General features: G+C 40.2%; 1 protein-coding gene across 2 annotated transcripts; it reads right to left on the reverse strand.

Moving 5' to 3' along the window:
* Positions 1-7,013: 7,013 nt before the first annotated feature.
* LOC103369605 (zinc transporter ZIP12) lies at positions 7,014-15,741 on the reverse strand. Of its 2 annotated transcripts, XM_008298355.1 has the most exons (12): positions 15,493-15,741; positions 14,496-14,813; positions 14,205-14,412; positions 13,267-13,430; positions 12,930-13,101; positions 12,110-12,282; positions 11,865-12,020; positions 11,593-11,673; positions 9,470-9,542; positions 9,171-9,329; positions 8,910-9,097; positions 7,014-7,182 (listed from the first exon to the last, which is right to left on the reverse strand). In XM_008298355.1, exons 1-12 carry the CDS (start codon positions 15,739-15,741, stop codon positions 7,054-7,056), a joined length of 2,070 nt encoding a protein of 689 aa, XP_008296577.1. In that variant the 3' UTR covers positions 7,014-7,053. The 2 variants fall into 2 exon arrangements, with proteins under 2 accessions (XP_008296577.1, XP_008296579.1); XM_008298357.1 differs by lacking the exon at positions 11,593-11,673.
* Between the last annotated feature and the right edge of the window lie 1,270 nt (positions 15,742-17,011).

Below are 17,011 nucleotides of genomic sequence, written 5' to 3' on the forward strand. Positions count from 1 at the left end.
TAGAACATTGTTTTAAAAAAATCTGCGAACAATTTAGAGCAGCACTCGACTAGACAACCATCAGACAATGAATCAATTATTTGACTAACTTGTTCAATTGTACTTCCAGTATTACATTCTTTGTCTTTGTGTTTGCACAGACATGTCTCGTTGCTGAGCTATGATAACAGAAAGACTAATTTTGGAGAAAACCACTTGTCTAACTCAGACTGCAGAAGCCTCATATCTACTCAACTTTAAAAAGCAATTTTCTTGAGTAATTATCTGGTATCACACTGCGAATGGATCCTAACAGTTTCAGGGTCGGCCTGCGAGTATTGTTTTACAGCAGACTTAATATAAATGCAAACCTATCAGTTATGTGAAAGCATAGGACTTAACTGTTGGTTATATTAGTGTAGCTTACAGTGTTTTATTTGAGGTGTAATATTATGACAGGTGTCACAAGATGATGGTAATTACGTGGGTGGTCTACTATGTGAGCTGACAAGATGAGGGGCTGGAAAAGTTATGCACAAGTGCTCCTACAGCATATGTTGCCAATAGCAACTGAAAACCACAAATTCATTTCAAATCAGCCTTTTATTCCAGCCCACTCCCTCGGGACACATTAATCATGCATATAAAAAGAGAGCACAGAGGCTGTTTCTATGTAGACTGGTTTGAGCTGCCAAGAGAGAGACTGGACAACCAAACAAAAATAACATCATACATGTTGAACAAATGCACTTTCCTATTTGGAAAAATGATAATGAATAATCCACTCTTCAGCATTGTACCAGCACACCATCTATCAGACTGCGTTCTACTTGATATTCTCATTGACTAACGCAGTGGTTAGAAGTAGGGTGAAATGACTGAGGGGAAAATATCCCACTTTTTTGACAGATATTGTGATTTTATTTGCAATATAGTTTTTTAAAAGTCAAGCCTCAGTTCAGTATTCACTGTGTAATAGATTTAAAACACGTGATGGAACCTTTCCACAAGAGATACCATCAAAAACGTGACTGTCACACAAGGAGGACGGAATGAAGATGTAAAACCATTGAGTTTACCAAACCCTGCATATTCTACATCGCCCACTATACTGGATCCAATGTGATTTGGTCGTCACATTGCCTCAAATTTTGATTTTGATGCTAAATTGATTAGCTGTTCAGCCCTAGTGTGAAGCAAATTTACATTAAAGTACAGTTATACTAGCAAATAGACCACAATACAGACGGTTATATCTACGATGGAGATTTAATTCAAAACATCTTAAATTTGACAATTTATATTAGCTAACACTTTACAATAATGTCAGTAGCCACAAGATTTAATTTTGCTTACATTTAGCCTAAAATAATCCAGTAAAAATAGCTTTTCTTCTAAAAATGAAGTCTACTTTTTGACTTTACTTGTAGCAGAGTATTTTTACAGTGTAGTATCAGCATTTTAGCTAGAAATATGACCCAAAAAAAAAAGGTAAAAACTTTTTTGACATTTAAATAAACACATTTGTCAAACGAATAAAACATTTCAACGCTGGTTCCAACCTGATATTAAACGTTAAGGCATCATCTTGAGTCACAGCAGCGTCGAGAAAACGTTAAAAAAAAAATGACGGCAGCGACGACATTTTGGCTCAAACTTGACCGTTAAAAATTCAAATTTCAGAACGCACGCGACCTACGTAGTCAAAAGTTCACGTCTCCGCCAATGGGCAGCGACGGAAGCGGACAGGTGGAGGGCAGGTGAGCAAGTCTGACCTCTTTTAGCAACACTAGCTTTACAAAACTGCTGCTTAACGGGAATTAAAGCAAAGTTAAATCAACTTACTTGTAACATGGGGTGTTCCAGTGAGTCCATGTGTTTGTCCGGAGGTGTTGCTGCTCTTGTCTGTGGAGTATTATTGACGACCATTACAACATTTTAAAAACACTCAACACAAGCTCTCGGCTCGGACACAAGTCCCAGCTGTGTCCGTGAGAAAAGCCAGAACGCATTTTTTGTTGTTGTTGTGGTTGTTTTGACACAGTAACTTAAAAAAGAGTTGACAGAAAACGAGGCGCTGCCGCTCGGCTGGCACCGCCAATCTTTAAGTTTTTCTTTTTTTTTTTCACTCGGGAGAGTCAAAGGAGGAGCCTGTGCGGAAGAGGGTTGCAGTTTCTTCTCAAGTTTAGATGGTGATGTGATGATGTGAATTCTCGGATATTATAGCCTTCAGCATCGCAGAGCCTCCTCATCAGTGCGCTCCTACCCACACTGGCTGAGAGCTCCTCATGCTCCATGCGCCCTCATCCAACGCCAACACCTCTGCCCCCTCACAGCACGAAAGGATGGGGATGAATAACAGCAGCCTAACAAAGAATCAGCATGGATGCGACTGAAAAGCATAAAAATCAGAGTACCTTTGATTGTTAAAGCCTGACAAGTGGGTGAGATTATCCCATTAAAATCAGTTGACACCATTTAGGAGATGCATTGTCTAGCAATATGCAGCCTAATTTGTCATTTAAGCCCTTATAAGTCTTTGCTAACTGAAAATCTACTTATTGTTGATCACCAGTGGCTTAGATTTTAGGACCCTTTCAAAACAAAAGTCAAAACCCATGCATGTGTGTGTGTGTTGGCTCAGCAGGGATGATATGCAATGGGAAAAAAATAATTTACAGATGAATAAATATCTAATTTTTATTTAATTTAACTATATTTAGAATTATCATCTGGTGCATGCATTTTTTTGTTTTTCATTATACAAAAAAACGACATTTCAACCATAAGCGGATGCAGAAAAGGCACAAATTGTTGCATAAAAATTCACCAGAATGCAGGATATAAGGTGTTCAGTGCTCTACATTTCCCATAGACTCCTTGCTTAATGTGTCCCCCAATGCTTTTACATGCAGATTTATTGCAGCCAGATGAAGAAAATATCTTAGAAATCTCCTATTTTCTAGTAAATATTGAGGCTGATTAGGAGACAAATGATGTCCAGTTGAAGGCTGATATGTAACAGTGAGTTTTAGACCGCGTCCCTGCGTCATTTATAGTAGGAATAAATGAGGTTTTATTTTAGCACTGCACCCAAACATTTTTATTATTGATTAATCTGATTATTTTAAAATAGCTGACTGTTTATTCAATTAAATGTTTAAAGAAAAATGCAGTCAAAACCCAAGCCAATTGTAGTATAGTCTATCTGCAGTTGTAAAAAGCAAAGAATATCAACACATTTTTAAATTTGAGAATAAGCAACCAAAGATGTTTTAGATGTTTCCCTCTTCCTACACACCTGATTCAAATGATCAGGATCGTTATCAGGCTTCTGCAGAGCTTGATGATGAGCTGATCGTTTGAATCAGGTGTGTTGGAAGAGGGAAACGTCTAAAACATGCTGGATTGCGGCCCTCGAGGACTGCAGTTCGACACCCCTGATCTAAATCATTGTTTGAGTGCTTGTATCAGCTATATTAGTGTAACATTTATTAAAACAGAGGATTCTTCTTGTAGATACCTGTTCATACCTGCTCAGGTGAGGAAGCCACTCCGTGTATGAGGACCTGTGATGTATTGCATTTGGTACAGCCTTTCCTATGAAAGGAGACTGTTTAGGCTTGATGCGGCAGCTGAAGAACCCCTTCCCCAGACTACTGTTTTACTACAGACACTTCTGAAGTTGTATTATTCATCATTGCCCTCTAGTGGTTTCATGTGCATTTGCATTTTAAAGGGCCTCTCTATCAATGTTATACCTTAAATCGGTTTACCAGTCGTGGTTTGTTCCACTTGGCCTGTAAAAACGGTTACATAATGAGATATGTGGCTGCAGAGAAGCTTTTTTTTGAAGTCTAAAAAAATAACTCTGGTGATTTAGCTCAGTACTTTTACTTTACAAGCTTAAGAAAGACATAAAGTAAGAGGCTTTTTTATTTTTTAAATATTTTTCAGGTTAAAAACTGGACATGTGACCTCAAGAATATTTGTTTCAGCTGAGATAAGGGAAATTTAAAGAAAATGGGTAAAAGGAGACAATTGTAAAAGCTTAAAGTAATGAAGAATTGCTATAAAATACACCAATCATCCACAACAATAAAACCACTGGTAGACAGGTGAAGCGACCAACATCTATCATCTTGGTAGGATGCAATGTTCTGCTGGAAACCTTGGGTCCCTTCATTCATGTGGATGCTGCTTTCAGACATACCACCCACCTAAACATTGTGTCAGACCAAGCCCACCCCATAAGCAGTCGTTGCACCATGCTACACTGCACCAGCTGCACAGGAACATGACAAAGAGCTCAACACATTGACGTGGCCTCCAAATTCCCCAGATCTCATTCCAAGGACTCCCCATCACACAACTCACAGGAGACAGAAGATCCATGCCCAGATGTTCATGCCCCAGTCGGTCACAGCTGTTTTTGCAGCATGAGGTGGATTCACACAGTAGTAGGCAGGAGGTTTTATGTTTGTGGCTGCTTAGTGTTTGGAAAATGAAAAGCAGCTCTTCAATCTCACATATAAAATCACCACTAATGAAATTTTACTTGCTGGTAAATTTCTTTTCAGTCATTAATCTATAAAAGGCTCATATTGCAAAACAAGGAAGCACCTATGGTTCAAAAATCAAGGACATTAGTCATTATTACCTTAGTGTTGAAACAACAATGTCAGAGGATTGTAACAAAGAGAAACAATTTCACAATTTATGGAGCTCAATTTGCAAAGCGACGTAGACTAAATAGAGCTACAGAGTCCCCCAGCTTTCATATATTTAAAGATCCTTTACAACGCTTGTCTGGTCTTGTTTCTCATATGCATTATGTATAACTTCATGTGGGTGGGAATGTAATTTTAGCCGTTATGATAATTGTATGTGACTGTATGTATGTGTGGATGAACTACTCAAACAGGTACAAATCATGAGTTTTAATTTCTTGAAACAAAGATAACTATGTACTATGTTGACATATTAAGAGTACTCACTCAAATTCAAGGAAAAATGACAACAACAACAGGTGTAAAGCATTATTTTCAGTCAGATCCTTCTGAATCAAAGGGAAAACATTTTTATATTTCCTGTTCTGTGTCTGCCTCAGAGCTTTTCCCATTGTTTGTGTCTTCTGCTGCCCTGATGACCCCGGAGCTGAACTCTTCTCCTGACAGGTCTCTGCTGAGCAAGTGAGGATACTCAGTGTTCACACCAACAAGGCCCAGATAAAAGCACTTCCTTCCTCGCTCCTGGCAGCAGTTGCCTTGAAAAGACGCTCACATGCCAAAAAAATGCCTCTTTGGTGCTAAAGAGCAGATTTACACACAAAACGAGTAGGCCCGAAGCTTTCCTGGAAATGCCAAAGGGGTTGGCATTTCTAAAATAACAGTGAAATTGCTAGAATAGGAGAAAATCCAGTGGACTTCCTTCTATTGTTTAAACGTTACTCGGGAAGTCACAGTAAATGGTGTCAGCTTTTTCTGACATGATAGCCAAATAATCTCATGACACTGTCAATAGAACTGACTTTGCAGTTTGATAAAAAAAAAAAGCCTCGAATGGCAAATTAGCATAATCACCGTGCAAACTGTGCAATGAAGCTAATCCCTCGCACAAATAAGGTAACTGCTTGACAGCTGTTTGCTTAAATTTTTACAGAAATATGTTGATGCTGCGAGCACCAGAATTTAATCACAGCAAGCTGATTAAAAACGAGGAAAAATCCTCTTTTTAGCCCACTCACTCTTTCAGTATCACAAATCCAATTTTATGTACAAATAAGTTGATTTACTGTGTTTCATTTATCTCATTGTGCTCATGCATTCATCATATTCCCTTCTTCTTCCTCCACCTCCTCCTGCAGGCCCACTCTGACCGGCAAAGAGCGTGTGCACTGTGTGGGTCGCATCGCTGCAGAGTTTCTGTCTTGTACAGCAGCGAGCATTAGTCATCCAGGTTGGTGGATGAAGAGAACAAGTACCTCAGGTGGGTGGAAGTGCCCTCATATTGGATCACAGAGAGGCCTCAAAAACAAAGAACAATGCCTCTGAGATGAGAAGCTGAAAGGGAGAAACGTTTTTCAAAACGAGCCCTCAAAAATAACTGATATTTGAGAGCAGCTTATGCCTGACAAAGAGCTTTTTCTTTGTACCTAATATTAGAGTTTCTCATTAAGCCAATCAGGTTTTGTATATTTATAAGTATCCCAGATGTAGGTCATGCTCAATGGGTGGGCATAATTTGCTGATAATTTAACCAGTTTCTTGGAAAGCACTCCTGCTTTTAATTTGGTAGTTGTTATTAGAAAAAAAATACAATTAAAAAAACTAAAGTGTGACTCAAAATCAGGATTTTTTTTTTACAACACTGAAATACCGAACTGTCCCTTTTTATTTAGAGTTTATTCAACTCAAATCTACTGATTAAACACTGTTCCTATTTTAAGCGATTCTTTCAGGAAAACCTAATATATGGAAATCACACACCTGTATTTAAGTATTATCTAAATCCATATATAAAATAAGACACTTTACAAAAATAACAAAATTCCCTCACTGATTTTCAGATGTCATTTTCCATCAGTTCTGAGGCACTGACAAAAACTACATTAAAAAAAAGGAAGTAAAATAAGCAGATTGACAATATTTTATATCTTCATAATGAGAAATGATTCCAAAATCCAATGATTTGATTGTCTGAGGCAACGTCAATGTTTCACATAACAGATATGCACAATTCCACCTGCTGCTGCCAAATAAGAGCACAAGTTAGACATTTAGATACAGGCACCCAATATATCTAACATACAAAAATAAATCATCAAGTATAAAAAAGAAAGGCTTCATATCGCCAAACGTAACGTATATTTGTGATCCAGTGCTGAGACTACAACATCATGAAACACTCACTTGTTCAGAAATAATGACTTGTTGAAGCGGACTGGTTGCACAAACTAACACTTGCATGTGTACAGAGCGCAAGATGATAATAAACAAGTCAATGAAAATCTCAGAAAAACACTAGAACAAGTTTGTTTCGGCTCAACCCCGCGTGAAGGCATGTACGCTGCATTTAGAATTTAAGTTCATGTTCAAAGAGCGCGAGCAGCAAAAGGCAGGCCCAACCCATCAGGAGGCCGAGGTTCTGTAGGAGGAACATGAGGCACGGTCTGTCGGTCTTCACCCGACTCATCTCTGGAAGCTGATGGAAGAAAGAAAATGAGTAAAAACAAAACCCTCAGCAATTTGGCAGAAAGATAGGATAAAGCTGGTGATATTCTTTACTGTTCTTATTGTAAAATGATCCCATGAAAGCAGCAGTAGCAACAGTGCTAACATGCTGTTGTTCAGTGGGTACAGGGCAGATGTCTACTATGTTCTTCACCCAATATAGTGATGTTAACGTTTGCCATTTAGCTCAAAACAAAATATAGAGCTGAGGCTGATGGGAATGCCATTATTTTTTTTGCAGGTATTTGGTCATAAATCAAAGTGTGGTGGGAAAAATGAATTTGTCATGGTGATGGCACTAGATGAAAGGTCAGGCCAAAATTGTGACAATTCATCCTGAGGAGAACACGGCAATACATCAAAATGTTGTTGGTGCACTTGTCCAGACCACAAATGTGAACCTTAAGTTTACATGAGAGAAAAAGTGAGATAATCAAAATCTGTGAGCTTTGTCCTCTGTAGAATACAAATGTCTGTGCAAACTTTCCATTCAATAGTTTAAATTCATAGATTGTACATAAAGACGGGTGTAGTGACTGGGAGTAGTAGTGTTGTCAGCCTGCAATTATGTAGTCCTGAAATACATGATCTCATTTTGGTCCAGTAGGGTATATTCTTTATCTTGCATGATTTTTGTGTGTTTGTTTCAATCTCCAAATTTATATCACCAAAGTGACACCATTTGTCTGAGCCTAAAACTATAAAAACAGAAAGAATTGTTGGATTTTCAGTTTTCTGGTGCTCCATGAGCTTACTAGTTCATCAAAATCACTTTATTGTTGATGCCTCATTAATGAATTGGCCAGAAAATAGTTTATTCTAGCCAGTTTCTGTAAAATTTTTTATTTTATTTTATTTTATTTTTTTAAACGTAAAAAATCTGCACATGCTGAGTGACTCAGCTGTGACCAACAGTCATGTGATATTAATTCAGGGACTTTGTGGCTGAACTGGGATGAACTGCAGGCTGTGTTTACACCGAGTAGACAGGAGAAAAGTATGAAAACTTAAAATAGCTAAAGTTAAGCATCTGCCATTTGTCAAGTCTTTTTTTTTGTTTGCCAGTATTGGTAACACTTGCAGGCACTTGAAAATGTTGTGCATGTTAATTCCATTTCTATTTATTTTATTTTGTTAAATCTTTTGTAAAATAATTGAAGAAATTCAACTTTCCTTTTTTACAATTTATGGCACGTGTCATACTGTACAAAAGACATTTTTGAGTCTTACCACTTCTAGCCATGGTTGTGCTGTTTCTGAGGTGCAGGATTTTATAATGTAGTGTAAAATGAGCCTACAGTGAGTGAAAGTGTGACAGAAGCAAAAAAAAAAAAAAACCCTCCCAAAATCTCCTCAGGGTTTGGAGTATTAACTTCCTACTAAATCTGGGTACTTTAGCTACTGTTACATAAGCAGGAGTTAATTATGCAGTTGTTGGGGACTATTTTCAGCTGTAGCTTGATACACATTTGAGGCTCTAATAAGTATTTAAAGCAAATGGATGATGCTTATAAGATTGATTCAAAATACACTATATTCACAATATTTTTATCATCTACAAAGGTGAAGGTCTATGGCCGTGGAGAAATAGCTAACGCCAGATCAATTTAATTTTTGGATTTGGTCTTTTTATGGGATTTGTTGACCATAACAAATAAAGAATATTACAAGCCTTGTCTTTTACTAGCGCTGCCTTACCATTTCTACTAGTGACAGGTAGAGAAAAATCCCAGCAGTGACAGAGAAGATCCACTGCTGTACTTCTGTCTCAGAGGAAACAAAGAGGCCGATGTAGAGCCCCATGAAGGCTGTCAGAGCGCTGAGAAAGTTCATTAGCACAGCAGTCTTCACTGAGAGTCCAGAGCTGAGCAACACTGCAAAGTCCCCTTGAAAACAAAAAACAAAGGAGATAAGTTGTCAGCCAAACAGAGTGTTTTCTAACCAACAGTGACCTCTTACCCATCTCGTGCGGGATCTCGTGGCACAGGATGGCCACAGTGGTTGCCATGCCGGTCTCAGCTGAAGAGGAGAAAGCCGCCCCGACCACCAGGCCATCGGCGAAGTTATGAAGACTGTCTCCCACAATTACCATCACAGCCAGCAGAGAAACCCCTTGTCCTGCGAACACAAAGAGGGTCTGTGTCGCTGACGCTCATCCTCAGACTGTGACAAATGCGCTGTCGTTCCAGGCAACTAATTACAAAGTACGACACATTCATCTGTGCGTGATTGTACAGCTTCGTTTCGAAGGAGCTTACTCTGATGTGAAGGCCTCCTTGTGTCTGCATGTTCAGGAGACATGTCTGCACACTCCAAGTCATCCACTGGTCCCTGGAGGTTGGAGATAATTATTTACAGCACAGATTCATGATCTTTTTTAACCCTTTGTATAAATCAAAGTTAATTTTATGGGAAAGAAAGATCCATGTGTGTTGACTACAAATTAAGCTTTCCATGGTCTAGTTTCAAAGTGTGCATTCCGCTGTATGTGCACGATTCAGCACGAGCAGGAAGTACTTTCTGAATGATTCAGTACATCTCATTCTCCAACATCCTACATGCTCTGTTTCTTACTCCCTCCCACACCACTTCTCAATTCCTGTTATATAAGAGCAGTACAGGACTTTAAGTGAACTTCAGTTAATTTATGAACATGGATTCAGTAGATTACTGTTACAGCAAATGTTCTGAAAGAATTTTGATAGACTGACATGTGCTAAGGTGCTGCACTGTCCCGAAGCTTTTCTTTTAAACAGCGGCCTCCAGCTCAACACTTAGTAGTGACGCATCGCTGGGATGAATGAAACTATATTCACTTAACAGGTCCAAAGTGTACAAAATGTTTTATCACAGTGTTGACACAGTCACTACCACTGCTGTTTCTTGGCTTCTGGAAACATAATAAACAGGAATGAACGTTTCATTTTTAAAAACTAGAGCCTGACCATATATAGTTTAGCCTGTCACACATATAGTGGTATTGGCATATATGTTGTCCGAGAAAAATATGCTTGGGGTCAGCTCCAACTCCATTGTCTACAACACTCTCAGCACTGTCTGCAGCACATGTAGCAGAGCATGTATCACAGCTGATGGTGGTGCCGAGTCGAGCTTTATCTTTATGATAAGTTGCTAACTAGTTTGTAAAAACATTTGCTGGAAGGTTGATAAACTAACAACGCATATTTGTGTTTAGGAGAGGAAAAAACCCAATGTGATGCTGAGCTTTAGTTTATTTCATTATTATTCACCACAATAAGCCACAGGACATGCCTCAAAACCAACCAGTGTAACAACATTTTCTTCAGCTGAACTCAGATAACTGAGATTCTTGTCACTGGGTTGCAGCACAATGCCAAGCAAAATCTGCAATTGGCCAGCTCCCTACTGGATCACATCAAGTCTGCTGCAAAAATCTCGACCTGGTTTGACAGTAATCTAAGTTTTGAGCAGCACACCACAAAGCATGTGTAATCATGGCTTATCACAACACAGTTTTGACTTGTCCGAACCAAAAATCTACGAACCAACTTCAGCATCCACAAAACTTAGCTTCCACCGTAGGATACAATCGCATCGCTCCTGTTTCAGATCTTTACACTGGCTCCCACAAAGCCACCAAGGTTTTACCATTTATCTTTAAGGACCTCTCTGGTATGCACTTGAAGTTTCTTGTGCTGAGGTCCTTTATCTGTTCTGGAGGACTAAAAACTGAACACTGAACATAACAGAGCATTATTCGTCTGGGTTTTGAGGCTCTGGGACGATCTGCACGAGGAAATCTGATCAACGAAGTCAGTAATATCTTTTAAGTCTCTCCTTAAAACATACTTTTATTAGAGAGCCTTTCCTGATATTACTTGAGTTCCAATGCCTTTTAAACTGTCTTTTGATTCTTTACCTTTTCCAGCTTTGTTAGTTTTTATACAACAAATTGTATTTTATTTGTCTTTCAAAGCCTATGTTTTGCTGCCATGTGAAACCTGGATTTTGATCAACGAATAAGAAATATTCTTATTATAATTACATAGGCAATGGTGTTTAAAACCAGTTTGAACTCATTTGAACATGACAGGTGTTTAAGATAACTGGGCACTTCCACGGTGGAGGTACATCAGAATTATAATATAGGTAACCACTGAAGTAGAAGCACAATAATGTGTGACTCATGTGACTTTTTTAAAATATGATTTACGGCACTCAATATATGGCAGTGTTTTTGATATTTTGCTGATTAAGTTCCAAAAACTGCATTGTCATGTTCCCTATGGTCTGCTCTATCATGAAGGAAATAACAGGGATGATGACAGGAATCTGGATTTTCTGCCAAGAGCGCTTTTAAAAAACATCCCAGTTGAGCGTGGGTTGTGATGAGACTCACCAGCTGTATGGTGGAGATGGACTTGCCCCTCTGTGACTGACCGTTGCAGTTCAGCTCTAAGGGAAGGTCGCTGGAGTGACCCTGCAGACAAAAGAAAGTCACGACACCCCTGTTGCTCAACATGCACAGTCATGACAAACCTGTTTTCTTTTGTAAAACTCTGACAGTTTGCTTGATAAAGAAAATCAGCCACAACCTCAGCTGAGTGCTTGCACTATACAACGGTTGAGAGTTTTTTAAATGATAGAGGCTGCAAAAAACAGTAGTCTTACATGGCCATGAGAAGGAACTAAAAAGGAGAATATTCTTTCAATCAGGAAAAAGCCGTAAATCCCAGCAATGATGCCCAGAATCTTCCACAGATAGTCCTTTTCTTCAACGAGGTGTTTATCATCGTGGCTGTGAGAGTCGTCATGGAGGCCAAGAATCTGCAAAGGAGACAAAAAGGAAAACAGTTCATTCATCATGAATAACACGCGTGCAGTTGGTTACGGCAGACGGTGCAGCTGCCCTGTACCTGCGGTATGAGGTGCAGGAGAGCGTCTCCAGAAAGGGTTCCCACTGCCAGGCCTACAAACAGCTGCAGGATGAGAGTGTAGGTCTCCTGGCAGGAGTTGAAGAAGATCAGGCAGATGCCAAACATGGAGCCCACCGTGATGAGCAGGACAGCAGCTGTACTGTAGCCGTACTCTGCAGGAAGGAGAGAGCTTTAGGTTTAAATGCACTTTGTGTACAAATATTAAGTCAAAATATCTGAGGGTTGTTTTTACAAGGACTGAATACATTTCTTTTTCTAAACAAAATCTTAGATATCCTATTTTTTTTTTGTAAATTTAATTTAATGTAATTTAACACTTTTGTTACCGTTTTATTTTTGCTACTTTCTTCCATCTTAATATTACATTTTTCTGTTTGTTTTTTTTCGTATTTCATGCTTCGACGTAAAAAAATTATTATACAGTGCATCTGCACGATACAATGCATACAGTACAATCGTTAAACAAGGAAAAGGTAAAATAACTGATATAAATGCTGGTCTTTTAAAGGTTGCTTGGTTGATTTCCATGATGAAATTCAGATTTTTATTGGGGTTTTTCGTTATTGTGTGCATTTTTCAGTTGTACACACAATTAAACCAAAGCCCACCATAACCAGTTCACCTATTTCTTATTTAATAGTCCAACTGATGTCCTAGTATGTGATATTTAATGGTTAAAGTGCACCTCCTCAATTTAGTGGACAACATCACAATCAAAAGGCATTTTATTTAGTTGCAAATGATGGTTATTGTATTTGTCTTTATTGACAGTGGTTTGGAGAGAGGTAAAATGCCTTACTCTCGAGTGCAGTGGGTAGAGATCCTCTTGCTTTTTGCTCTGCAGGCTCACAGGCATTGCCTAGCAACTGCTGAATGATGGCTGGGCAAATTTGTCTGAAGTGCTCCTTGGAAATTGGCAAATGAGGATCCAGAGCAAAAATATCCACCAATTGATTGGCTGAAAAACATACCTGATTGGATTGAAAGGAAAAGGCACATTTGGAGATGAGTAGGAGGCTTTGCAAATCAAGTCTCACAGTACCCGCAAAGTGTAGTTTACAACAATGCAGTCATTTGTGATACTTAGTACATAATGTTTGCTCCAAAGCAGAATCAGATGTTTAGTTCAACCTCACCTGTGCCCAATCTCTGTGTATTCCTTCAGGTTCAGGGTTGCAGCTGTCCAGCGAAGGCACGGCTGCCTTCTGTGAACGTCCTGTGATGCTCCGCCTCTTTCTGTCGCGAGTGTGCGCCCCTCCTTCCTGTCCTACTCCCAACTGATGAAGCAGCTCCTCCAGGTCTAAGCAGAGAGATGCATCACTTCATGATTTAACAGCATCAGGTCAGATTCACAAGTTCAGCAGTGTGTCACATCAGGGTTTCTGGCATTATAAAGGACAATTGAAAAGGATGGGGGCAGATTATAAGGTTTAGCATCCAATACCATATAGATGATTGTATATTTATGTGATTAGAAAGATTACAGTTCTTAGTTTTAAAAGGGTGGAAGAGTTAGTTGAAATATTTGCGTATCCGTCCTTAAGGTTAGCTTCTCTTTTTTAGATGTGTCATAAAAATATTGCAGGTTGAAACCACTATAATTAGTGTTTTCAGAATAACAACAGATCAAAACACAATGAGTAATGCAAAACCTGTCACTCATAGTCTCCTTCATAGAGAATTATAGCTTCCTTTTGCTCTTTTCCAGCCCATAACTCTGCTGTTTTGTTCCTTTTACCATTTAAATCATGTTGCTTTTGGCACCAACAGACTGCTGTTAATCGACACAGTTACCAACCAGCAGCTAAAGAATCTGATATTTTATCCGAGGTAGCTGGTCGACAACAAAAACAGTGCTGAAGCAGTTGCTGCATGTAGCTATAAAATTAAGACAGGGCTCCAAAATAATTTAAAAAAGGATAATGCTGCTCCGTATTTAAATATGGGCAATAGTAAGTTTGTCATAATAACTTAAAAGGTGATGTTTGTTGTGTTTGGCCCCCAAGTAGCCAAAAAAATAGGTTATTACAGGCCGAAGCCTTTTAAATAGCACATAACTTACCCATGAACTTACCTATAATGTGCAGGTTACTTGTGCGATTTAGAGATTGAAAGATATAGTCTGTAAAGAAGGCAGGGGATGGCAGGTTCCTCCGTCTGAAGCAGCGGCCCTGCAGAACATGGCTGATGATGGCTGCAGCCAGTCTCGGTACAGTAGATGCTGTAGCACCTAGATTTCCTTTAGCATCAACATCCTCCAGGAGACGAGCTGCATCAATACACTGTTGAATTAAAGATTAAATATTGCTATGCAGGTGTACATCTGTTGGGACACAATGGATCTGTTTGGAAAAGACTTGCTTACTTGCAAATCAGAGGCACTATCTTGGTCAGAGGGGTTGTAGTGCTGGCTGATGAGCTGCAGAATACTTTCTGTTTCACTGGGTGACAGGAAGCGGTTATCCTCAGCTGGATGTAGGTTAGTGAGGGCCAGAAGATAGAACTGAAAGTTTGCAGATGACGAGGAAACGGAGGAAGGAGAGGCAGCGTTGGACACACACAGATCTTGCAAGTTAATTATATAGTATAGCAGAACAGTTGAGATCTGTTGGTAGTCCTCCTCCGTGAGATAAGTCTTCCCATCATCCTCCAGCACAGAGAGGGCTACGTCTGGTGTCAGGCACTGAAACAAGAACAGGACCAAGCAAGAAGAACAGAACAAATTTAGGCAGGTTTTAAGGACAAGGTTTCAAAATACCAGGTCGTGTGAGAATCGCCTGGCTTTTAAAAGATGTGATCTTAGATTTACATGTCAACACAGGTCAGCTCGATAAAAGGCCTATTTTCTCTCTGCACACACTGTACTGTGCTTTTTGGAAAAGGACCGGTGTTGTGTTGAGTTGAATACAAGCCCAATTAGACCCACGCACAAATTGTACAAGGTTAGGAGAGTGGGTGAAGCACTGTTCCTTGTTAGAGAGAGCAGACTGTTCAGCAAGCAGAGACTAAATGTAAAATGTTGCTCCCTTATTTTCTAAATCTTACTTTCAAGGCTTGAGACACACATAATCCCATGGTCCGTCCACCTGCACAAACATGTGTAGTACCTCTAAATCCACTCTATGGAGTTTATTATGTCAAACTGAGGGATGTCTAAAGCCACTCAGCATGAATGCCCCATAGAGGTCAAGAACTTAAGCCTCCACATTCACTCACATTCCTGCCATAACAAGCACGTTTCCAAGACTATGCAATGAATGCATAATGAGCATATTCACACTGGACTGAAAAGAGATCATTCTTGCTCAGTTTATCTTTCAGTGACAGTTATGTGATAACATTAAGACAGGTGGAGGCCTTACCTTTTCACACATGTCCTGAGACATGCCAGTCCTCTCTGCGCAGCGCACCGCCTGCAGCAGCGTGGTGATCAGGACACTGGTGCTGTTCTTCTGGAGCTGAGGCTTGTCCTCCATCCCCCGGGGCAGATTCAAAGCTCTGAGAGCCTCCGACAGGTACGCCTGGTTTTGCCCTTTCACTTCCAGTACCCTCCCCAGCACGCAAAGACATAGCAGCAGCAGCAAACATAGAGCACTGCTCCTGAAGTGCATGTTCCTACCAGCACGGTTCAACTCCCTCAAGCTCCGAGGACTGGCTAAGGGATTGAGACAACAAGGAAGTGATAGACAGCAAACATACACAAGAAAACTGGCAGAGAAACTTGACTCAAGGTGACTAATGACAGGGAATGGAAGGCTTCTAAAAAAGAAAAGCAGCAGAGTGCTTTTGCTGAGGGAGGCGTTAATAATAGGCAGGACCGATCTGATGGAGGACAGAGTGCTCGGTGGGCACCCTTCAGCTGAACCAGCCCTTACAGTGCCGAATGGTCAGGCAAAGCCTGGGCCCCTCAGTCCACAACAAAAGGATTAGTGCAGGCAAGTGAAAGAGAGCACAGGGGCAGGGAGAAGGGGGCATGAAGGGGGAGACCGTGGAGAAAATAATTAGTATTGAGAAAAAGCAGGGACAAGGAAGACGGCATTATTAATGTAAAGCAATATCTCAGACAGACAGAGATAAACATCTGGAACAAAGTAGCTCTCCTACAGTGATGGGCAGGTCGCACACAGGTGACTTGAAAACCTTAATGCCTCATTAGCTGTGTGTGTTTTTAATACTGTCAGGTTTTGTAACGGTCTGCAGATCGAACCATTTTCCTTATTTAGCAGCATGTTCAGGAGAAAGACAGCAGCTGGTCGTGAGCGTGTGCATGTAGTATGCTGACTATGAGCCCCACATGCATAACGCACCATCAAATCTAAGGTTTTTTTCTTTTTATTATGCATGATCGGTGAGTCACCAAGGATCAAACATACAGAGCAAAACATGCAGAGCTTCCCAGTATCCTCCCACACTGGACACCCTGCAGGTCAAATCAACCCAGCAACAAGAGGACAAAATCGTTGTTAGTGCTATACTAACACCTGAGACCGAATAGATGAAAAAAAGCTTACCGGGTGAACCAGGCCTACCGTTCTCCCCTCTGCCCCTCTCAGCTGCTGCAACTAGGTTTGTTTTTCTCCTCGGATAAAGGTTTTCCTTGGAGGATAAACAGACGATCCAGCGCTTGTTTGGGGAGAATTCTTGGGCATTGGTGCTGCTAGTAAAACCCTCTTACGAGAATTGAGTAAGCTCCTGAGGATTAGCAGCGACAGCCTTAGAGGGCTGTCGTTGCCATGGAGAGTGCTGCCTCATTTTCAACAATGAGGTGATGGGGGTGGCCAGCCTCCGGTAGAGGTGATTGAGTGTCTGATGCCTCACAGAGTATAGTTAAAAAAATCTCTCAGAAAAACAGGTTCAGACCAAACACAGGCTGCTTTGTTG

This window comes from Stegastes partitus, unplaced genomic scaffold (assembly GCF_000690725.1).
Source record: "Stegastes partitus isolate 25-593 unplaced genomic scaffold, Stegastes_partitus-1.0.2 Scaffold1309, whole genome shotgun sequence".
NCBI lineage: Eukaryota > Metazoa > Chordata > Actinopteri > Pomacentridae > Stegastes > Stegastes partitus.